General features: G+C 42.4%; 2 protein-coding genes and 2 long non-coding RNA genes across 5 annotated transcripts in view; 1 reads left to right on the plus strand and 3 right to left on the minus strand.

The window, feature by feature from the left end:
* LOC128429698 (E3 ubiquitin-protein ligase RBBP6-like) overlaps positions 1 to 24649 on the plus strand; it is a 64509-nt gene that overhangs the window by 9653 nt on the left and 30207 nt on the right.
* On the minus strand, positions 1281 to 2779 carry LOC128430374 (uncharacterized). Its single transcript, XR_008334009.1, has 2 exons — positions 2292 to 2779; positions 1281 to 1841 (listed from the first exon to the last, which is right to left on the minus strand). It is a non-coding gene; the product is annotated as an uncharacterized LOC128430374 (long non-coding RNA).
* LOC128430355 (uncharacterized) lies at positions 3457 to 6056 on the minus strand. Its single transcript, XM_053416402.1, has 10 exons — positions 5950 to 6056; positions 5748 to 5857; positions 5540 to 5659; positions 5420 to 5452; positions 5227 to 5313; positions 5085 to 5150; positions 4296 to 4346; positions 3773 to 4174; positions 3616 to 3677; positions 3457 to 3494 (listed from the first exon to the last, which is right to left on the minus strand). Exons 1-8 carry the CDS (start codon positions 5993 to 5995, stop codon positions 3947 to 3949), a joined length of 741 nt encoding a protein of 246 aa, XP_053272377.1. The 5' UTR covers positions 5996 to 6056; the 3' UTR covers positions 3457 to 3494; positions 3616 to 3677; positions 3773 to 3946.
* On the minus strand, positions 10587 to 12973 carry LOC128430380 (uncharacterized). 2 transcript variants are annotated; one of them, XR_008334012.1, is made up of 8 exons: positions 12788 to 12973; positions 12411 to 12485; positions 12107 to 12238; positions 11807 to 12020; positions 11306 to 11493; positions 11184 to 11206; positions 10792 to 10916; positions 10587 to 10677 (listed from the first exon to the last, which is right to left on the minus strand). It is a non-coding gene; the product is annotated as an uncharacterized LOC128430380 (long non-coding RNA). The 2 variants fall into 2 exon arrangements; XR_008334011.1 differs by having other exon boundaries at positions 11184 to 11493.

A 24649-nucleotide genomic window follows, 5' to 3' on the forward strand; every position in this document is an offset into this window, starting at 1 on the left:
GAAACTGACAGAATCCATGAATGGAAGGCTTATTACTGTTATTGAAAAGAAGAGTGGCTATATTGCTCATTGATTATTTTTTTTGAAATGTCAGAAATGATTATTTGTACATTTTTAGTTTGTTTATTATTCTCACTTTAACAGATGAAAATAAACAAGTGAGATGGGAAAATGTTCGTTTTTCATTTAGTTGCATAGTAATTCTGCACACTAATAGTTGCCCAATAATTGTGGACACAGATATTCTCCTAAGAAAGCCAAAACCTCACTTTTACTTTCTTAAATATTCAGGTTTGAGGTTTATTAACATTTTGGATTGACCGGGAGCACTGCAGTTGTTCAATAATAAAACCAATCCTCCAAAATACAACTTGGATAATAATTGTGCACAGTGTATAGATGGGTGCTATGGTTTTCAATCACGTGTACGATAATGAACGAAACACCACAGAAATCCACACCAATCCCATTGCTGTCACACTGCCTGCAAATTCTCCTCCTGTGTGTCTGTGCAGGATATCTGAACAATCTACAGTGTGAGGCAATCCGTTAACACATAAATAAACAACAAAATCAATTAAAATGATGATTGAAAGAGAGAACAAAACAAATAAGAGACAATATATTCTTTATTTTCTTCTTCTCAAAGTGGATACAGGATGTTGAATACATTACCTCGACGTGTGAACGGTCCAATCGCGAAGCAGACGAGAGCTTCAGAAGTTCAGTGTCTCTGACATCATCTTCCACCAGTCCATCAGCTCCTCCCGCTCCTCCTCCTTCCTCTCCATCAGAGACTCCAGCTCAAAGTCCACCTGACACACAAGCAGTCGAAACATTTTACTGTGGTCTCAGTGGGCTGTATCCAGTAAATAAAATAAATACGTACAAAATTTATAAATATATAAATAAATACAGAAATTAATAAATCAAACAAATGTATAATTCACAGTCATTTCTATAAGGATTATTACTCCTACAAATGATCAGCTGATGAAACACTAACAAAAAAACTAATACGTTTGAGAACTCAAAAATGAAGTAATTCTTTAAAGAAACAAACATTTGCACTTTTCAGCTTTTCCCGTGTGAAAATGTGTTGTTTTAATATGTCTCAGTCATTTGGATGCATTCACTTAGGATCAGGGACATTTTAACCAGCATTTTCCCTTCATACAGTCATTACTTCTTGTTACGCCCCCTGGTGGCTCGGAGTGGGGCATAGCATAAATGCAACAGGTATGGAGAAGTGCGGGTGCATCACACAAACCATTACACGATAAAAGGCAAAGAAAGTATTTATTTAAACAACGCAACACAGGGATCAACAAGGACTCTCAGTGGCACCAAAGAAAAGAACACAAAAAAAACCCACCCCCCCTTTACAGGTGCTTAGCACCCAAAAGTACAGCGGGTGGTGCTCACTCTAACCTGGGGTATTAACAAGAAGTAAACCTACGTGTGTGTTATATGTAGACCCCGGAGTATCTTACCTGTCCTTGTTGTCCCAGTGCGCACAACAAACAAACATTCACAAAGACAAAACCAAACGTAGGCGGCAGCTAACAACTCAATTAATAAAGACAAAATTAAATCAAGGCAACAGCAAATATCTACGCTAAACCAAACAAAAACCAACAGAGCTCTGACACAGCTTCCTCCAAAAAGCCTCCTCTCTCGCTAACAAAAAACAAAGCACTATTTAAAGGGGAAGGGTTGATTGTTGATCTGGACCAGGTGTGGTGATTGTATTGTTGGCACCAGCTGAGATGAGCGGCCATGATGCTTCTTCCTCAGGCCACTTCAGACGCGTCCTGCCCGAGAGCTCCCCCTTCCGGTCCCTGCAGGCATCACCAGTCAACCAGGAGGAGAAGACAAAAAAAACACAAAACAGAACACAATACATGTACACATACAGGACATAAAGAACATGGTTCGTAACACTTCTGTCGTGGAGGCTATGTTTGCATTGCTGTTTGTCTTTTAGCAGGATTATGCAAAAACTACTGAAAAGATTTTATTAAAAACTTTGTCACTTTCTTTAACATTGTCAGATTTTGTGTTTGTGATAATGCAGAGATCTTGATGTGAAAAATCAGGCTCATAAAACACACTCAGAATCACCAGGGGACTGTTATTACTGAGTGTGCTAATGCTTTTAAAGATTCATTAGAAAACAGTAATAAAATGTGCCGAGAATACAGAAGACAAGTCTGTATGAGAAAAGTATGAATGTGACTTGATATGAGTGGTGTGTGCTGGAGGTACACCAATAAAGTCACGTTTCTTACCTTAGAAGAACAGCTGCTCAGTTGTGTATTGATTGTTAACTGCTGAGGATGTGCACAAATAAACTAAAACGAGTTAATGAGAAATAAAGTTTAAGTGTGTTGGGGACTCCCCCTCCATCTGAGCCAGAACCTCCAGCTCGTCTGCGAACTGGTCCTCGAACTCATCTTGGATCTCGAACAGTTAGTCATATTCGTCCATGTTAAACCCACGTTGAGAGACACTGTGGTTCTACACAAGTCTCAAGACAAAAGCACTATTTACTCAAATGAAATAAAAAATGAGAAAATGAGATGAGAAATAAAAAGTCCATTGGCTGCCTGAGATGGTTTCACGGAGAAGATTTCCAGGCAATTTTTTTGTTGTGAAGTTTAACTTCCGGGTTACAGATTCATTTTCTTCTTCTCGTTAAAAAACAACAATCGAACAACGCTCATTATCGCCCCCAGCTGATGTGGAAGGGGACTGCAGATTTTAAATAAAACAATGTGGCAGCAAAGACACTGTCTTTAATCTTTGTAACAACTAATGAAGTTGAAGTGTGGCAGTATATCAGCAGCAGTTTCTGTCTTGACCTATCAGTGGCAGTTTCTGTTGACACCGAAATACCTTCTACGAGCTGCTGGCCACGATTTGCAAGTGCCCCTTGGCTGCAGCTCGCAGATCGAGGAGGAGCTTAAATTTCCCTAAATGTGGGCTGGTCTAAACGTTTCGCTCGAGCTCGGGGGCGCCATCTTGTGGCGCAGATCCGGCAGCACATTCTCAAACGTCAATACAGCACAGCACAATGACTTAGAGACATACTTTTAACTTGTCAAATGTCTTTTTTTACTATGAAAAATGAATAAATAAATATATATAAAAACCAGACACATATTATTTTGAACACTCAATTATATTAGCTAAGTCAAATAAACCAGACAGAAGACTTTGCATCATTGATTTTTTTTATTTTCACCATCCTTCCAACCCTGTTCCCGGTTTGCATTTTGTCAATTTCCCAGCGTCTATAAAGGAAACAGATTGCAGTTCTTATAGGCACAATAACAATGCAAGATGTAAAACAGATAATTGAAATAAGTGGAGGGATTACAATTTGGTCTAGCAATAGTTGACTACAAGACTAATTAATCACATGACCTCTCACCTGTAGCCCTCCTTACACTCGTCGCCGTTTCCTGTCCTGCAATCGGTCTTCTTCAGACCTTAGTGATTTAATGACAACATACATTCACTATGAAAACATTCATGTTGGTCTGTTGACAGTGAGTAAAACTGTTTTTTTTTTGTGATTTGATTCAAAAGTGTGATATTCAGGGCACTTACGGCATGGGGAAGTTCTGCAGGAGAGTGAGACACCACCATCTCCTAATTTGCAGCATGTTTTCCTTTGAAGAAGGAAATGCAGGAAGATGTTAATATGTTGTAAAAAAAAAAATAACACCTTGTACACTAAGCATAATGTGTCACGATTTACACATACCTCGCTGAAATCGCACTTGGCCCCCATTACAATGTACAGAGTGTACTGTAAGTCAAGAGGTACTGGTTAATATAATGTCAGGCGTATTCCCAATGATACATTTTGTCACAGCCCGGCTCAAGACTGTGGCAAGGAGGGAGACGAGTCGGGTGAACTGTGGCTCTTTTAGAATATTTATTCAACGGAACAAACTACAAACACCAGCCAAATCTTCAAAAACAAAACAGAGCAAAGGTACTGGCGTCCGGGAGAGCCAACCTCGTCCCGTAGGTAGCGCAAGAGAGAGAGCGCGAGCAATCTGGCCAGCCTTTTAAGGGGCAGAGCACACCTGATCGAGATGTGCTCTGATTGTTGCTGACACCCACTCCACCTGTAACTCAGAAAAAGGGAGAACAGGGACACCTAGTGTCCATGTGAGTGTGGAAGGGGTCGTCACAATTTTTTTCAATACAAATTAATGTGGTTTTAATGTAGCAAGCAAACATTTTTACAGCAATGCTATAACATGCTGATTAGGTCTTACCATCAAAACAAACACGCCGCAGTTGTTGGAGAACTCTTGCTTTGGTAGGCCCTGAGGTGTGAACAATGTATTTTAATAAAAGTATGGCAAGAAAATAGTAAAAAGTTAGCAAATGCTATTATGTAATGTCTCAACTGGACATCATCCACACCAAGCTCTCTCCAGGGGCCAGAAGAGAGGCTGTGAGCTACGTGTCTGTACAAATAATAAGCGAAGTAAATAAAAGTAACTCAACTTCAATCAACTTTTGATTGAAAAGCATGCATAAACGCTTGGAACAAAGCTTGAACTGAAGAAGGAAGAGGTTGGAACTTCAAATAAAAAAGTTTTCATAATGGGCTTAAACAGAACTGCCCAACTCAAAAAGATAAATAGTTCTGTTTCCATCTGTTTAAGGAATGAAAATTGTTGGAATATGGAATGGAATATTTTAGATCAAATAAAAACAGAACCATTGATTAAAACCAACAAAAGGACAAGTGGTTTAAAACAGAACTACCACTGTCCAGATGGGATTAAGTGAGTTGCCCTAAAAACCTGAATAGACTGGTTCTACTCTCATCTCTCCAACCGCTGCCCCAGAGGGAATCTAGGAAGAAAATCTCCCTAGCCTGTGGCCTCAGTATCTGTTAAATATTTCAATTCAAATATAACCAGTTGCAGTGAGTTGTGTAATGTTCCTGGAATCCCAGCAGAACTCACATGGATTTAATTATAGACATTCAAATCAGCAATGAGCAACTTGTTGTGTAAAGAAAAAAAAGGAAGAAAATATAAAAAGGTATTTACACAGAGTGTCCAATGTCCAGGTACGGACACTGGGAAAATAATCCACTGCAGACTGGCTGCATTATCCTGTAAAAAGACAACGATAGCTGAATATTAAATGCTCAAACTTCACTCAATAAAGCAAAACTTTTAAACAAATTACCGGAAGGTGATCCATGGGGTTCCTCGATGATGGTGGGAACCAAGAGGAAATGACATAGCTGTCTGCAGCAAACAGGTTCTCTACTCTCTATAACAGAGAAAGTTTGCTAAATCTCTTACTCTCAAAATATATTGACTGTTGAACTAGACTATCCAATCATTTTGAATTAAATATTTCACAGGAGTTACACTACCTTCTCAATCATTTTGAGACAAGAGTTCAGGATCTAGTAGAACACATAAACACAAATTATTGAAAGATTTTGAAAAATATTACATAAACCATATCAGCACAGCACATTCTCTATGCCTACCGTTCCCTCCATGTCCTGCTGCAAACCCAGAGTCCAAAAGTCAAAGCGGGTCAGGATGATGTTATTCACCATTGCAAGGTGCTGAGTGTGACTTTTGGTCTCATCCAAGACATGAGACAGCTAGTGCAAGAAAACAAAGTCTTTATACATGTATGATTATATGAGTGACATTCATAGATAACCACAGTGGCACAATGGTTAACTTTACCAGTTGTTCCTGGCTGTCTTGGAGTTTCTGTCCCCAGTATGCTCTGTGTGCTGAAAACTTGTGGAGACTAGGGAAGTGTCCATGAGGTCTCTGCTCACTGTCATCATTTACTAGTGTAGAAAGCAACAACCGAAAAATTAAATTAAGTGTGAAATGTCACATTTCTCATTTGATTGATGTGCAAAATAGAGCCATGACTCACACTCTTGAGAGTCTTCTTGTTCTTTCCCTGATGACCCAGTTGACATCACGGCTGATGGGGAGTGAGCTATAGGAAAAACATGCAACAAACTTTATTGTCTAAAGTAGATGAAGACGACAAATGTGCATAAATATTCAATCCCATACCTAAGACTACCATTCCAAGGGTGTCACACTGCATTTCTACTTCTGACTCATACTCATGAGAGTCTTCTTGTTCTTTCCCATATGACCCAGTTGACATCGCAGCTGATGGGGAGTGAGCTATAGGAAAAACATGCAACAAACTTTATTGTCTAAAGTAGATGAAGACGACAAATGTGCATAATTATTCAATTCCATACCTAAGACTACCCTTCCATGGGTGTCAAACTGCAATGAAACATCTGGAGGAACAATCTTGCTGTACTGATTTTTGATTGTTTGGTTTCTTGCCATGTTGTAATGGTGGAGAATGTTTCTTTGTAGAAAAATGTGTGTTGATGGGGTTGTCTGATTTAAAAAGTAGTTGTTTTTTCTCATCCCTGAAAACAGCTGCTCGGCACACTGGCTGTTAATTAGACCAGCAAGTTCAGGAACAAGCTCCAATTTTCTTAGAACTTCACACTGGTCTTTGCTGTTCCCCTGGTGGAACACATCGTTTAAAGCAAAATGCTGTGAAGATCCAGTAAGAGGGTGACCATCTTTGTCAGCTGGCTTTTTTTTAAATTTCAGCCAGGGCAAGCTGACATGGACCTTTCCCTCCGAGGCCTGCTTCACGTTTTCTGGGGTGGGATCCAGTAACCTTCCCTGAAAAGGGGCAAATATTCCTGGCTGCCTGTGGTTGGCATGCAGTGCCAGACCCCTGGCATAATCATACACAGCCACATTGGGGAGGTGTTTCCAGGACAGCAAGAGGTCGACGTGGACTCTCTGCTCTAAGGTTGAATTTTACTGAAAAGACAACCCCACATGGGCAAGTGATAACTGCCCAACCACCTGTGAAACAGAAAAAAACAGTAAAAACTGACATTAGGAGCATGTATAGCTAACCTACTACATAATGATAAGTAATTTCTTTAACACAACAATGTATAACAAAGTGAAAATATCTTCAACATTCCATATCATTTCACTTACCAGAAGCACCACACACTTTCTCAAACACCTTGTTGTAGGTGACTCTACTAGACATTTTGTCAGACAGTCTCATAACCATATCTATCTTGGACCCCTTATCATCCACACCACACTGTTTGCACATTGCCCTGACCTCCTGTACCTGTTGTGAACATGCAATTAAGTTGATATTGTTAATATAGCATAAACACATTTTTTATTAGTGGATTTGGCATATTTCATCAACTCATTCACCTTCAGGTTCACAAGCTCATCTGTGAGCCGTTCCTCATTCATTTTTTCATCATCATTAAAGTTATCATCTCCATCCGTTTTGGGGCTTTGCAATTTTTCGAATTCTGTGTTCAACACAGAATTTGACCTCCGGGTGTGTGGGCCAATCCAGGGGGCCCAGTGATTATAACTTGGTGGCACAACAAAAGGGTTCTTCCGTCCATCTTTGTGAACAAATGTGATGAGTATAAGCTATCATAATCACAACATTAAACACATTTTAATATACTTTACTCTCTCTCCAACTGTTCTTTAGCTGTTCTGTCTTTTGACGAGACTTACATGGAATTAATCCCCGACTGAGCATTTCTGTGGCCACAGTGTTCCAGAAATGGTCCATGTCAACATTTCCATCATAGCCTTCAGGTGGACTTGGGATGTCACTCACTGTTAAAACAATAGTTTGTTATTCATAGCACAATCACTAAAAAAACACTCCGAACACGACATTTTGATGCATGGTTATACAAGGGCATGGGTAATATGATGTTACACAATACAGAGACAGATAAGGTGCTATACAAACAATGAAGCTAACATATGTGAAATAATAGCATAACTCACCTGGCATATTGAAAACCCCTTTTCTGTGGAGGTCCATAACAACAACTGCTGGGTTGTTTCCACATGACACACAACTGTACGTGTATTCATGGTCGGTCAGGGCCTCAAAGTGGAGGTATGCCTGCAATACTCTTTCTTTGTTTGGAAAGGACACCTTTTCCGTTGTCTCTATAATTTCTATCACTTTGCTGATAGCTGTATGGTTCTGGAAAATTATGAGAAACAGGAGTATTCCAATGTTATAACATTTCAAAATAAAAGTAATATATTTTGTAAGAGTCGCATCTTCAATCATCATTTATTTTACAGAAATTATCTGTAATGAATACATTTTAATAAAAGAGGAACAAGCAATGATATCTTATCATTAGTGTGCTTGCGGTAGCAAAGCACATCTAAGTCCTGAGAGCTGTGTGTGAGGGTGAAAGGTATAGTGGGTTTAAGACTTACTTTGCTGAGCTTTATCATTTAGTTGTATGTTTATTTGTTCGTCTTTAGTTGTATAGTGGTTTTTTTCTGTTTAGATTAGTTTGCTGAGTGAGTGTGTGAGTGTGAGTGTGTGTGCTTGCCTGTGGCAGAGAGAGAGAGAGAGAGAGAGAGAGAGAGAGAGAGAGAGAGAGAGAGAGAGAGAGAGAGAGAGAGAGAGAGAGAGAGAGAGAGTACCTGTAGTGCATTCCTGACCATCAGGCACAAGTGCAGAGACAGGATGATGTGGTCATCAAAGTTGTGGATACCCTCCTCCCACTCCTGGTATCTGTAAATCATGCCACAGTTCAGGCATGATTTCCTGTATGTTGATATTCCTAAAAACACAGTCCAACCAAAGATCATGATTATTGCTTTTATGTCATTTGAGATTAGTAGAAACATTTTTTTCTTTTTCTCATGTAGGCTACATATAAATTATGTCACCCATTAACTGATAAGAACACAATAGAAAGACCTGTGATGGTACCAACCTTCAACTACACCTGTGCTTGTCAGGATCTTGCCTTTCGTTGTTATCAGATGTTCACAGAGTGTGTATTCACATTCTACACACTTTGTTTCTCTGGGGATAAGGTGCTTAGGAAAGCTGTCGTCTCTTCTCCCCTCTCTCGACTGCTCTATGAGAGCCTGGGGTATATTTGCCGGGAGCTTTTTGTTGTTGAGGAGGTATTTAAGCATCCTTGCGATTTTTCTGTCATCTGGTGGATAACTGTCCTCAGAGTCGCTGTCGTATTGGACTGTGCTGATCTCGGTAAGATTAAGTGTCTCTTCCTCTGTGCTCTTCACCTTCCTAAAAAGCTCCCTCTTTGTTACAAACAGATGCCATTTAGCAACAGCTTTATGGATACAGGATTGTCTCGCTTTAGAGCAGGGACAATGCCAGGTGTTTTGCTTTGCATCATATGCCACAATAACTCTTCCCAACCTGCTGTGGTATGTTACCTTTTTTTCATAAACAGATATATGAAATTTAGATGGTGGACCACCTACAGTCAAGTGCACAGACAGAGGCACACCCTCAGCATCAGCATTTTTTTGGAAACGCAAGAGGCCGGCCTTACGCTCCTCACCAAACCACTTGTTTTCCACCATTCTTTCCAAGGCCTCACCTGGAAGTGTCACGGTTTGACCGTCAGTGCGTGGGCAATACAATAATGATTGGATGTGGTGGCACTCGAAAGGCAACATCCCCCTCCTTTGAGCAAAGTCAGCATTCAAACGACACTGGTCGACCTCACAGATGATCTTCTGTGCTGGCCCCCACATATTCTTGATTACATGTATGGGTGTTGCAGGACCACAAAAAGATTTTTCAACTGCAAACACACGATGTGTGCCATCGATACACTGACAGGCCAAAAATCTGTCCTTCGTTATTGTCTCAAGGAGGTTGGTGTGTTTTCTCCTGCTGTGTGTTTTGAAGTTTTTTTTGTTTAAAATCAACTTGCAATGAGGACAACAGAATTTATTTTGCTCACTTGATGCTTTAGTGGCAGTGGAACATTCTGCAGGAGCCAATGGGAGCTGAGCGAGGGCCACAGGGAGCTGAGGGACCTTAGCGAGGGCCACGGGGAGCTGAGGGAGGGCCACGGGGAGCTGAGGGACCTTAGCGACCTTAGCAAGGGCCACGGGGAGCTGAGGGAGGGCCACGGGGAGCTGAGGGACCTTAGCGAGGGCCACGGGGAGCTGAGGGAGGGCCTCGGGGAGCTGAGGGACCTTAGCGACCTTAGCAAGGGCCACGGGGAGCTGAGGGAGGGCCACGGGGAGCTGAGGGACCTTAGCGACCTTAGCGAGGGCCACGGGGAGCTGAGGGAGGGCCACGGGGAGCTGAGGGAGGGCCACGGGGAGCTGAGCGAGGGCCACGGGGAGCTGAGGGAGTTGAGCGGGGGCCACAAAGTGCTGTACAGGGGCTGCAGCTTGCACCTCCTCCTGGTGTATTTGTAGGTGCCTTACCAATTGCGATCGATTTCTAAGTGTTGCTGCACAATAGCAACAATGAAAATGTGTTGCCGTCCGACAACTTAATCCACACTTGATTATTGTGAACTCTGTAAGAGAGGAATTGAGGGAGTAAGATTCATACTTGTGAAAAAATACAAAGTAATTCATTTGTGTAATATTTTAGATAAGCACCTTTGTGTTTCACTGACGAATGGCATTTTACATGGTAGTCGACCTTAAATTTTGCACCCACGTATTTACAGAAGGGACAGTGGAACAGTTCACTGTTGGTGATCTTATTAATGTTTGGTGTATCACCATCCATAAGTATATTAATGTGTCTCTATATATCAGAGGGGAAAAGAATAAACATTAAAAGGCACAGCATCACTTAAACCCCTGCTAAAACATAACTTTTACCATCTGAAATTGACACTGAAATTGTTATCTTTTTTACCACATTGACGTCATCGGGGGTGGCCTCAGGAAGAGGATACTTCAAATGAGCCTGAGCTTGAGCATGAGAGGCCTCCAGCCCAGGATGTGGGGCTCCATGTAGCGGGGGGGACCGCAGTGGGACACCTGTCACGCACATACACACACACACGCACGCACATGTATGAAGGCAACACAAGGTCAATCAAAGTAGCTGTGGGTAACAAATGGACACACATAATGAATAAAGGAATGTATTTCATTACATTTATTTTGACCATTGTCAATGCAGAATTCCAATTTCAAAATGTAATGCACTATGCAAAGAATAAGGCCATGCATTAGATGTTGATATTGGAATCCTGTTATTATGCCTTATCATACTCTAATTCCAGTGAATGATTTATTGATTACCTTCTTTATTTCTCTCAGACATACTATAGGGTAGAAACACACACAAATATAGCGCATTAGTTACTGTTTTTATAAACCTGGATATGAAATAAGATTTTTTTTAAGCATTGCAGTGAACCTACCTGACCAGAGAAAATCAGGACACTGACAGTGACTGACAGACAGGCAGACAGACAGACAGACAGACAGTGGTTCTTAAAAGAACTGTTGGTTTTGTAATGTGTGTGTTATGTGGTGCACTGTGGTGCAATGTGGTTGTGCAGTGTGCGTGTGCGAGCTGTGGTAGGATGGCGATACAATGTAGGCAAATCTGGAGGGGAAAAGCAAAATTTAAATCAGGTTTCAATGTTTCACGAAATATATTTCACCAATGTGGTTTTAGAGAATATTACCATGATAAGCCCAAAATATTGGAGTTTATTTAATTGTCGTCATATGTGGACGCCATGCACAAAAGGGTTAAAAAAGCTGGAAAAACACTGCCTAAATGCTATTATTCAAACGACCTCATGACATAAACATTAGGCCTATGCATGTTACTTGCATGAATATTTTAATTATCAACTTGTTGGTCTATCCATACATTAGTTTACAATGTACACGAACAGAGAGCGGCAACTTACCTCTAGGCAGAAAAGCGCGCAGTATTATGGACTCAGACGGAAATACGATCTCCCGCTTTTTTGCTTAAACGTTTAGACCAGCCCACATTTAGGGAAAATTAAGCTCCTCCTCGATCTGCGAGCTGCAGTCAGGGGTTCCTCGGGTGACGCCCCTGCCAGCTCTACCTGTGTCTGGAAAACAACTCCTCAGACTCTCACATGTCAAGTGGTCAACCTGAGAAGGACATGGATACATTATAATGTCTCTAATCATCACAAATTAAGTATGATTTCATAAAACATAAAAAATGATAAACTCACCAGACTAGAGGAGACTCAACAGACAAACTTTGGTACAGTGAAGGCAGAGAGTGGAGGCAGACAGAGAGCAAGTCCTCGAACATGGACAGAGGGGGAACAACTCCTCAGGCTCTCACATGTCAAGTGGTCAACCTGAGAAGGACATGGATACATTATAATGTCTGAAAAATAAAGAAAATGTTTTCCTCTGTCCTGAACCTAGAGTTGAGAACTTTTTGGATGTGTGTTTCTTTTAAAACCTTCTGAAAATTATTATAATTATGAAGTATGAACTTATACATTAAAAAATACTTGATAAACTTACCAAATTATAACAGTGGTCACAAATGTCCACATATAAAACAGAGGGAGAACGACTCCTCAAATATATCACAACAACCTGTAATGGAGAACAATTTATCATTTAGTGTACATGATCACACCATTAAGGATCAACACATAAGCACAATAAAACTTCTGAAAAGAATTAGCTTGATTCTGCATCTCTATTTACAGCTCAGAAAGTTTAGCAACAGTAAACGACGTTAGCAGCTCTTAGCTAGCTTAGCTAAATCATCTGAACAATAATAACCCATAATATCACAATTCGGCATATTAAAACAAAATCAAAAACGTTTTCTACTTTGTTTTGGACATGCTACAAAAATGTAGCCTAGCCAGTCCCAGGCCAGCGTTACTTACCATGTCTGCCTCCACTCGCTCATCATTGTCGAGTCCTCCTCGCTCGTCTCCCGGCGCACCTGCTGCTGCTGGGCTGGTGAACCCGGCACCAAACAGGTCCGTCAGTTTGGCACATGTAGCAGCCTCCACCTCCAGAGACTTCAGCTTTTTTTTCCAATGCTTCTCAGCGCCACCCGGGCGTTTTTAACTCTTATTATCCATTTTAAGTTTCTGTCTCACTCCCCCCGCCAATGCCATGAGGTCCCGCCCCACCCTGGTTTGTGTTGTGATTGACAGCACTGTCAGGGCTCTCTGAGCCTGTCAGCCCATGATTGATTGACAATGACAAACAATAGACCAATAATATGTGTCGATGCTGGCAACACACTGCTAGCCCTCTGTAGCCAATTGGCCGGCCCAATTGGAGGGAATTTAGAGAGGGAGAAGAGAAAAATAAATAAATAAAAAAAAACATAGCACCAGACCGGCCCACATTGGGTCAACGGCCCACCGGGACGATGCCCGGTATGCCAGATGGCCAGTCCACCCCTGCATACTGCGAAAGCAACCAAAGAGTTTTTAAGGCAAAGAAGTGGAATTTTCTGCCATGCCCAAGTCAATCTCCTGACCTGAATCCAATTGAGCATGCATTTCACTTGTTGAAGACAAAACTGAAGGGAAAATGCCCCAAGAACAAGCAGGAACTGAAGACAGTTGCATTAGAGCATCACCAGGGACGAAACCCATTGTCTGGTGATGTATAGACATCACCAGACAACCCATAGGGGTTCCAGACTTCAGGCTTTGACTTTGCAGTCATTGACTGCAAAGCATTTGCAACCAAATATTAAAAGTGACAATTACATTTATGATTTAGTTAGTTTGTCCAATTACTTTTGGTCCCTTAAAAAGGGAGGGCCACATATAAAATGTGTTGTAATTCCTACACCGTTCACCTGATTCGTATGTAAATATCCTCAAATTAAAGCTGAAAGTATGCGCTTAACGCACATCTTGATTGTTTCATTTCAAATCCAATGTGGTGGTGTACAGAGCCAAAATGATGAAAATTGTGTCAATGTCCAAATATTTATGGACCTAACTGTATATTGTCTATATAAAAATTTATAATTTATTAAAAAAAAAAGTGTTAAGCAATAAGGCTCAGGAGATAGTTGTTTGTTACTTTAGACAAAACCCTGTAAAGAGATGAAACAATTAATTAACAGAAGGCTATGTTATTGCCATTTGAAAAAAATTTTTACGGTAACCCTCTAAAAATAATGTCTGACCGATGTGTCACACATGAGTGAAGGCGTCAGCTGACAACTTACCTTCACAAGTCTGCTCATTTGTGATCTGCAGGTCGCAGTCTGGGGCCTCGAGGCGCTCCTGGCTCATAATCTGCTTTTTGAGCTCGTTGAGGGTGATATACAACCCATCAAAAGTGACTGTGCTGTATTCCGGTTGTGCAAAAAACCTACAGTCAACTACCGGCATTTTCACAGGTCAATCAAGCACAGGGGTGCAGGATGGAACTGGAGCCAAACCAGGGCAGATTGGGAAAAAAAACAGTAACGGCAAGCCCAAATCGTGGCCAGCAGCTCGTAGAAGGTATTTCGGTGTCAACAGAAACTGCCACTGATAGGTCAAGACAGAAACTGCTGCTGATATACTGCCACACTTCACAGTCAACTTCATTAGTTGTTACAAAGATTAAAGACCGTGTCTTTGCTGCCACATTGTTTTATTTAAAATCTGCAGTCCCCTTCCACACCAACTGGGGGCGATAATGAGCGTTGTTCGATTGTTGTTTTTTTACGAGAAGAAGAAGAAAATGAATCTGTAACCCGGAAGTTAAACTTCACAACAACAAAATTGCCGGGTAATCTTCTCCGTGAAACCATCTCAGGCAGCCAATGGACTTTTTATTTCATTTGAGTAAATAGTGCGTTTGTCTTGAGACTTGTGTAGAACCACAGTGTCTCTCAACGTGGGTTTAACATGGACGAATATGACGAACTGTTCGAGATCCAGGATGAGTTCGAGGACCAGTTCGCAGACGAGCTGGAGGTTCTGGCTCAGATGGAGGGGGAGTCCCCAACACACTTAAACTTTATTTCTCATTAACTCGTTTTAGTTTATTTGTGCACATCCTCAGCAGTTAACAATCAATACACAACTGAGCAGCTGTTCTTCTTAGATAAGAAACGTGACTTTATTGGTGTATCTCCAGCACACACCACTCATATCAAGTCACATTCATACTTTTCTCATACAGGCTTGTCTTCTGTATTCTGGGCACATTTTATTACTGTTTTCTAATGATTCTTTAAAAGCTTTAGCACACTCATTAATAACAGTCCCCTGGTGATTCTGAGTGTGTTTTATGAGCCGGATTTTTCACATCAAGATCTCTGCATTATCACAAACACAAAACCTGACAATGTTAAAGAAAGTGAGAAAGTTTTTAATAAAATCTTTTCAGTAGTTTTTGCATAATCCTGCTAAAAGACAAACAGCAATGCAAACATAGCCTCCACGACAGAAGTAATGACTGTATGAAGGGAAAATGCTGGTTAAAATGTCCCTGATCCTAAGTGAATGCATCCAAATGACTGAGACATATTAAAACAACACATTTTCACACGGGAAAAGCTGGAAAGTGCAAATGTTTGTTTGAAGAATTACTTAAATTGAGTTCTCAAACGTATTAGTTTTTTTGTTAGTCTTTCATCAGCTGATCATTTGTAGGAGTAATAATCCTTATAGAAATGTGTCTGTGAATTTTATATTTGTTTGATTTTATTTATTTCTGTATTTATTTATATATTTATAAATTTTGTATGTATTTATTTTATTTACTGGATACAGCCCACTGAGACCACAGTATAATGTTTCGACTGCTTGTGTGTCAGGTGGACTTTGAGCTGGAGTCTCTGATGGAGAGGAAGGAGGAGGAGCGGGAGGAGCTGATGGACTAGTGGAAGATGATGTCAGAGACACTGAACTTCTGAAGCGCTCGTCTGCTTCGCGATTGGACCGTTCACACGTCGAGGTAATGTATTCAACATCCTGTGTAACCGTCCACTTTGAGAAGAAGAAAATAAAGAATATATTGTCTCTTATTTGTTTTGTTCTCTCTTTCAATCATCATTTTAATTGATTTTGTTGTTTTATTAATGTGTTAACGGATTGCCGCACACTCCTGTAGATTGTTCAGATATCCTGCACAGACACACTGGAGTGTTTGCAGGCAGTGTGACAGCAATGGGATTGGTGTGGATTTCTGTGGTGTTTCGTTCATTATCGTACACGTGATTGAAAACCATAGCACCCATCTATACACTGTGTGCACAATTATTATGCAAGTTGTATTTTGGAGGATTGGTTTTATTATTGAACAACTACAGTGCTCTCAGTCAATCCAAAATGTTAATAAACCTCAAACCTGAATATTCAAGAAAGTAAAAGTGAGGTTTTGGCTTTCTTAGGAGAATATCTATGTGTCCACAATTATTGGGCAACTATTACTGTGCAGAATTACTATGCATCTATTACATTTTCCCATCTCACTTGTTTATTTTCATCTGTTAAAGTGAGAATAATAAACAAACAACTAAAAATGTACAAATAATCATTTCTGACATTTCAAAAAAAATAATCAAGGAGCAATATAGCCACTCTTCTTTTCAATAACAGTAATAAGCCTTCCATTCATGGACTCTTACAGTTTCTTGCTCTGTTGACGATCAACTTTTTGTGCAGCAGCAACCACAGCCTCCCACACACTGTTCAGAGAGGTGTACAGTTTTCCTTCACCGTAAATCTCCCGTTAATCTCCCGTTTAAGAAGGGCCCACATGTTCTCAACAGGGTTAAGGTCAGGTGAGGAAGGGGGCCATGTTATTATTCTTTCATCTTTAAGCCCTTTACTGGCTAGCCATGCAGTGGAGTACTTTGATGCATGCGATGGAGATTGTCCTGCATAAAAATCATGGTCTTCTTGAAAGATGCAGACTTTTTCCTGTACCACTGCTTGAAGAAAGTGTCTTCTCAAAACTGGCAGTAGGTTTGGTATTTGATTTTGAGTCAATCTTCAACCTGAAAAAGGTCCAGCTAGCTCATCTTTAATAATAACAGCCCATACCAGTACCCCACCTCTACCTTGCTTGCATCTGAGTCAAAGTGTACCTGTGTGCCTGTTACTGATCCAGCCACGGGCCCATCCATCTGCTCCGTCAAGAGTCACTCCCATCTCATCAGTCCATAAAACCTTTGAAAATTGTCTTCAGATATTTCTTGGCCCAGTCTTGACGTTTGAACTTATGTGTCTTGTTCTTTGGTGACCGGGTTTCCGCCTTCCTCAGCTTGGCCATGTCTCTGAGCACTGAGCACCTTGTACTTCTGGCCACTCCAGGTTGGTTCCAGTTCTGGAATATGACAGCACTGGAGGATAATGGGTTCCTGGTAGCTTGACGTTTAATTCTTCTCAAATCTTTGGCAGTTAATTTGTGTCTTTTTTTCTCAACACATTTCGTGTGACCCTGTTGACTATTTGCAACAAACAATTGATGGTTCTGTGATCACGCCCCAATATCTTAACAATTTCAAGAGTGCTGCATCCCTCTGAAAGACTTTAGCGTTTTGCCTGAGGAAAAGAAGCTGCCTAATAATTATGCACACCTTGATATAGGGTGTTGATCTCCTTACATTACATTATTACATTACATTTCATTTAGCTGACGCTTTTATCCAAAGCGACTTACAATAAGTGCATTCAAACCCGAGGGTACAGACCAAGGACGACAAGAATCAAGAAAGTACAATTTCTTCAAAATAAAGCAAAACTACAAAGTGCTATAAGTAAGTGCCATTTAAGTGCTTAAGTGTTAGTTTCAAAAGTTGTTAGTGTTTTTTTTGTTTTTGTTTTTTTTATTCAAGGTAAAGTCGGAAGAGGTATGTTTTTAGTTTTCGGCGGAAGATGTGTAAACTTTCTGATGTCCGGATGTCAATGGGGAGCTCATTCCACCATTTAGGAGCCAGGACCGCAAACAGTCGTGTTTTTGATGAGTGTTTAGCTCGCAGTGAGGGAGCAACGAGCCGATTAGCCGAAGCAGAGCGGAGTGAACGAGCTTGGGTGTAACGTTTGACCAGGTCCTGGATGTAGACTGGACCGGATCCGTTCACAGCATGGTACGTAAGTGCTAGTGTTTTGAACCGGATGCGAGCAGCCACTGGTAACCAGTGAAGGGAGCGGAGGAGAGGAGTAGTGTGAGTGAATTTAGGTTGGTTAAAAACCAGTCGAGCTGCTGCATTCTGATGAGCTGCAAAGGTCGGATGGCAGTAGCAGGTAGACCTGCCAGGAGGGAGTTACAGTAATCTAGACGTGAGATGACCAGAGCCTGGACCAGAACCTGCACCGCCTTCTGAGTGAGAAGGGGGCGTATTCTCCTGATGTTGTACAGCATGAATCGACAGGGCCGTGTTGTTGCAGTAATGTTGGCAGAGAGGGAGAGTTGGCTGTCGAGTGTTACGCCCAGGTTCCTAGCCGTCTGAGTGGGAGTTAACACAGAGTTGTCAAAGTTAATAGTCAGGTCGTGGATGGGAGAGTCTTTCCCTGGAAGGAAAAGTAGTTCAGTCTTGTCAAGGTTAATCTTCAGGTGATGTTGAGACATCCACTGAGAGATGTCGGTCAGACAGGCAGTGATTCGTGCTGCTACCTGTGTTTCTGATCGGGGAAAGGACAGGATTAGTTGGGTGTCATCGGCATAGCTATGGTAGGAAAAGCCGTGTGAGTGAATGACAGAGCCGAGGGAGTTGGTGTACAAAGAGAAGAGGAGAGGACCAAGGACAGAACCCTGAGGGACCCCAGTAGTGAGAGGACAAGGTTCAGACACAGATCCTCGCCAAGTTACCCTATAAGTGCGCTCATTGAGGTAGGAAGAGAGCAGGGAGAGAGCAGAGCCTGAGACACCGAGGTCCTGAAGGGAGGAAATGAGGATCTGGTGGTTCACTGTGTCAAATGCAGCAGAGAGGTCTAGAAGGATGAGGACAGAGGAGAGAGAGGCTGCTCTAGCAGTGTGAAGCTGCTGAGAGACAGCAAGGAGGGCAGTCTCAGTTGAGTGACCTACCTTGAAACCAGACTGGTGAGGGTCAAGAAGATTATTGTGGTTAAGATAGGAGGAAAGTTGATTAAAGATAGCACGCTCAAGAATTTTGGAAACAAAGGGAAGGAGAGAGACAGGTCTGTAGTTATTTACTTCAGACGGGTCGAGGGTGGGTTTCTTCAGGAGAGGATTTACTCTTGCCTCCTTCAGAGAATTAGGGAAACAGCCAGTTGACAGGGAAGTGTTGATTAAATGGGTAAGAAAAGGAAGAAGGTCAGGGGCAATAGTCTGGAGAATGTGAGAAGGGATGGGGTCAAGGGGGCAGGTGGTCGGGCGGGCGGAGGTTACCAAGGTCAGAACTTGATTGGGAGACAGGGGGGTGAAAGAGGAGAGTGAAGGGGATGAAGATGAAGTTGTTGGAAGTGTGGTTATAGAAGGAGGATCAGAAAATGAAGAGCGTATGTCATCTATCTTTTTTGTAAAGTAGTTGACAAAGTGGCTTGGTAGAAGAGAGGAAGGAGGAGGGGGACTGGGAGGGTTGAGGAGGTTGGAAAAGATAGATTAGAGTTTTTTGGTGTTAGAAAATGAGGCTTGAATTGTAGTTTGGTAAAAAGTGCTTTTGGCTGTGGAAATAGAGGCAGAAAAAGAGGAGAGAAGAGACTGATAAGCTAGCAGGTCGTCCAGGTGTTTAGATTTCCGCCATTTCCTTTCTGATGCTCGCATAGTGGCTCTGACGGCACGCACCGAGTCAGACAACCACGGAGCTGGGAAGGACTTACGGACCTGTCGTGACGTAAGAGGACAGAGAGAGTCAAGAGAGGATGACAGAGTAGAAAGGAGAATGTCAGTGGCAGAGTTAGGATGCATGAGTGAGAAAGAGTCAGTGGAAGGGAGGGCTGATAAAACAGAGGAGGCTAGAGAGGAAGGAGAGAGGGAACGAATGTTGCGACGGACAGGTACAGACTCTGTTGATGTGTTAAGGTTGTCAGTTTGAGATAATGGGAGAGAGTAAGAGATGAAGAAGTGGTCGGAGACATGAAGTGGGGTTACAGTGAGGTTAGATGTTGAGCAGTTTCTGGTGAAAATATAGTCCAGGTGGTTACCGGCTTTGTGAGTAGGAGGGGAAGGACTGAGTGAGAGAGCGAAAGAAGACAGTAAAAGTAAAAGATCAGATGACTTGTCTGTCTGGATGTTAAAGTCACCCAGAAGGATAAGTGCAGGGCCATTTTCTGGGAAGTTTGACAGGAGGACGTCTAATTCCTCCAGAAAATCTCCCAAAGAACCTGGTGGACGGTAGAGGACAACAATAGTTAATTGTACCGGTTGAGTAACAGTCACAGCGTGAAATTCAAAAGATGTTGGGGTAAAGATTGGAAGCGAGTAGAGAGAAAAACTCCATTTGTGTGAAATGAGTAAACCTGTACCGCCACCCCTACCACTGGGTCTAGGTGTGTGGGTGAAGGAAAAGGCAGTGGAGAGGGCAGCTGGGGTGGATGTGTTGTCCGGTGTAATCCAGGTCTCAGTGAGAGCAAGGAAGTCAAGTGATTGCTGTGTAGCAAAGCCAGAGATGAAGTCTGCCTTGCGGGTAGCTGACTGGCAGTTCCATAGGCCCCCTGTGACAAGGTGTTGGGTATGTGTGGAGCGGGTTGGATAGATAAGACAGGAAAGGTTACGGTGTTGGTGTGAACGAGTACAAGGCCTATTGTAACTACGATGAGAAATGCGCACAGAAATTATACACATATTAAAAATAAAAAATGCAGCTTTATACTCAGCCTCCCCCGAAAGACTCCTTTGTCTTTATCCTCCAAATCTTCATACGATGAGTCTTCACAGACGCTGAAGCTGATGCTGCAAACAATTTTCCTGGTTTTTCCTTAGGCCACACACTCCCTCATTTCACAAATACACACCACCTCATATACTTAAATCCAATAGGCCTTCAAGTTTATACAGCTTGGAGATGGAAAATATGCATAAAAATTATAATATGGTCAAAATACTCACTAAATTGACACTATAATCTTCTGGGTGAACACAGTGCGGACACAGTTCACCCGGTCTGAGACCATGGGAAGAATTTATTGAATGTAAAGCTACAGTAACTGATAAAGAACTGTAAAGGTAAGATAAGGTAAGATACATTTATTGTCCCACACACATGCACACATGGGGGAAATTTAGCTTTTCTGCTATAACCCATCTGGTGTACACAGGAGGACACACAGAGCAGTGGGCAGCCATGCACGGCGCCCCGGGGAGCAGGTGTTAGGGGAGTAAGGTGCCTTGCTCAGGGGCACTTAGACAGTGGGGTGGGGTAGGCCCTTTGACAGTGTGGAACAGATCCAGGTGTTGTCCGTCCAGGTATGTTGTTTTTGTTGTCACTCCGTGGCAATAATGAACGGATCAATAAAACGCCCCCCCCCCCCCCCTTGTGTTGTCAGCCCGTGACATCGCCTTTTCTTACAGGAGCGACGAAGACGCTTTGGATAGAATGAGTCAATTATCTGCACATGGAATAAACCACAATCAAATCCATATTTCATGTTGGTTTTTTTGCCTTTATTACAGTAACAATTCACATGGAAGCAGTGACATGTGCAAGTTGTCCATCCATGTGGACAACTTGCTGTGGACAAAGTATGCACACAACTTTTTCATAAAATATTAACATTCACGAACTTACATCGATGAGCAATACAACACACACCTTGTCGTTCTCTGCCTTTTCACTTTAGGTGAAAACACACTTTTTTACATGTACACAACAGGTGATAGGTCGACATTTCGACTGATCCTGGGTTTGCTCTTCACAACAGACCCTTCACCATCTTACCCCGCTGGGGCACGAGAGGGAGCAGTGATGGCAGGGGTGGACTGGGACAAAAATTCAGCCCTGGCATTGTCTGTCCAGACCAGCCCACTACATTATCAGCGGACACCACATAGAAGTCCACAAATCTCGCGGCGTCTTCTCTCATGCTTACTACTGTTACCACCTAGCTCAAAGATGGCAACAAGAAGGGAGGCCACACACAAACCTCTCAAGCCAAAAGTAAATTTATTTAACTCCAAATCAAGATAGCTCTAACTACGTAGTGGGATGTGTAAAATATGTTACGCGTCAGTGGTGTTAACGGTGTTTGGATGTGTGAAAATAAGGTGTGATGTATGTTGTAAAGTGCAGAAGCAAAGAAAAACAAAGGCCGAGGGCCCCATGCCCCTGGAAGCAGCCTTTAGATCTGCAGCTGAAGCCCAGCCCAAAAGGGCAGGCCCAGGGTGACGCCCCTGCCAGCTCTACCTGTGTCTGGAAAACAACTCCTCAGGCTCTCACATGTCAAGTGGTCAACCTGAGAAGGACATGGATACATTATAATGTCTCCTATCATCACAAATTAAGTATGATTTCATAAAACATAAAAAATGATAAACTCACCAGACTAGAGGAGACTCAACAGACAAACTTTGGTACAGTGAAGGCAGAGAGTGGAGGCAGACAGAGGGCAAGTCCTCGAACATGGACAGAGGGGGAACAACTCCTCAGGCTCTCACATGTCAAGTGGTCAACCGGAGAAGGACATGGATACATTATAATGTCTGAAAAATAAAGAAAATGTTTTCCACTGTCCTGCACTTAGAGTTGAGAACTTTTTGGATGTGTGTTTATTTTAAAACCTTTTGAAAATTATTATAATTATGAAGTATGAATTTATACATAAAAAAATACATGATTAACTTACCAAATTCTAACAGTGGTCCCAAATGTCCACATATAAAACAGAGGGAGAACGACTCCTCAAATATATCACAACAACCTGTAATGGAGAATAATTGATCATTTAGTGTATATGATCACACCATTAAGGATCAACACATAAGCACAATAAAACTTGTGTGATAATAACAATAATAATAAATATTTCTCACCTTATCAGTGGAACATTTACACACAAATTATACCTATTAAATAGTTATCACCTCAGTAAACAATAAATGAATTGAAAGATTACAATAAATTCAATGGCAAATATTTCAAATTAAACTAATTATTCCCTATAGGTTTACTTGTATTCTGTTTTCAATACATCTTGATTCTGCATCTCTATTTACAGCTCAGCTATGGCAACAGTAAACGACGTTAGCAGCTCTTAGCTAGCTTAGCTAAATCATCTGAACAATAATAACCCATAATATCACAATTCGGCATATTAAAACAAAATCAAAAACGTTTTCTACTTTGTTTTGGACATGTCTCAAAAATGTAGCCTAGCCAGCCCCAGGCCAACGTTACTTACCATGTCTGCCTCCACTCGCTCATCAAAAGGCACCTGCTGCTGCTGGGCTGGTGAACCCGGCACCAAACAGGTCCGTCAGTTTGGCACATTTAGCAGCCTCCACCTCCAGAGACTTCAGCTTTTTTTTCCGATGCTTCTCAGCGCCACCCGGGCGTTTTTAACTCTTATTATCCATTTTAAGTTTCTGTCTCAGCAGCAGCCCGTCCCGCGACTCCCCCCGCAAATGCCATGAGGTCCCGCCCCACCCTGGTTTGTGTTGTGATTGACAGCACTGTCAGGGCTCTCTGAGCCTGTCAGCCCATGATTGATTGACAATGACAAACAATAGACCAATAATATGTGTCGATGCTGGCAACACACTGCTAGCCCTCTGTAGCCAATTGGCCGGCCCAATTGGAGGGAATTTAGAGAGGAAGAAGAGGAAAAAAAAACATAGCGGACCAGACCGGCCCACATTGGGTCAACGGCCCACCAGGACGATGCCCGGTATGCCAGATGGCCAGTCCACCCCTGAGTGATGGTAAGTAAGGGTCTGGGAGGACAGACCTTTACCTTCACAGCCTCTGTCTTCACAGCCTCTGTCCTCACTTTAGGCTTCACTTTCTGAGCCTTTTCTTTCCTTGTTGGAACGTTGTTGTTTCCATCGGTTCATCTCTGAGGGGAGTACCACAGTCACTGTCTGCTGAATGGTATGATGGCTCAGATTCCTCCCTGGACCTCTTCTTGTTTACTTTCTTTGTTTTAAGGACTTTTGTGCTGGACTTAGTCCCTGATGATGAAGAGGATGGAGGATGTTGAGGGGGAGCACCTCTCTCATCTCTACCTCTTTTTCCTCTCCCCTGAGGGGAGTAATCTCTGGGTAACCGAGACATTACCGATACCTTTCTCTCTCCCAGCGATCATGGCCTCCAGGACTTGGTCCCTTTAGTTCATACGGTGGACGTCCCCGAGGAGGTGGCTTCCGTCCACCAGGGCTGCGGTTCCGGAAGCCACCAGGGGAGCGAGACCGGGACCTGAAGGGTGCTGGTCCTTCTGCTCCCTCCCAGGGTCCGGACCCTTTGTTCCTCTCGGCTCCAGTGTCTGGTGGCACCCCGCTGGGCTCTGGCCCAACAATAACGAAGGACAGATTTTTGGCCTGTCAGTGTATCGATGGCACACATGGTGTGTTTGCAGTTGAAAAATCTTTTTGTGGTCCTGCAACACCCATACATGTAATCAAGAATATGTGGGGGCCAGCACAGAAGATCATCTGTGAGGTCGACCAGTGTCGTTTGAATGCTGACTTTGCTCAAAGGAGCGGGATGTTGCCTTTCGAGTGCCACCACATCCAATCATTATTGTATTGCCCACGCACTGACGGTCAAACCGTGACACTTCCAGGTGAGGCCTTGGAAAGAATGGTGGAAAACAAGTGGTTTGGTGAGGAGCGTAAGGCCGGCCTCTTGCGTTTCCAAAAAAATGCTGATGCTGAGGGTGTGC

Source organism: Pleuronectes platessa, chromosome 3 (genome assembly GCF_947347685.1).
Source record: "Pleuronectes platessa chromosome 3, fPlePla1.1, whole genome shotgun sequence".
In the NCBI taxonomy this organism is placed as follows: Eukaryota; Metazoa; Chordata; class Actinopteri; order Pleuronectiformes; family Pleuronectidae; genus Pleuronectes; species Pleuronectes platessa.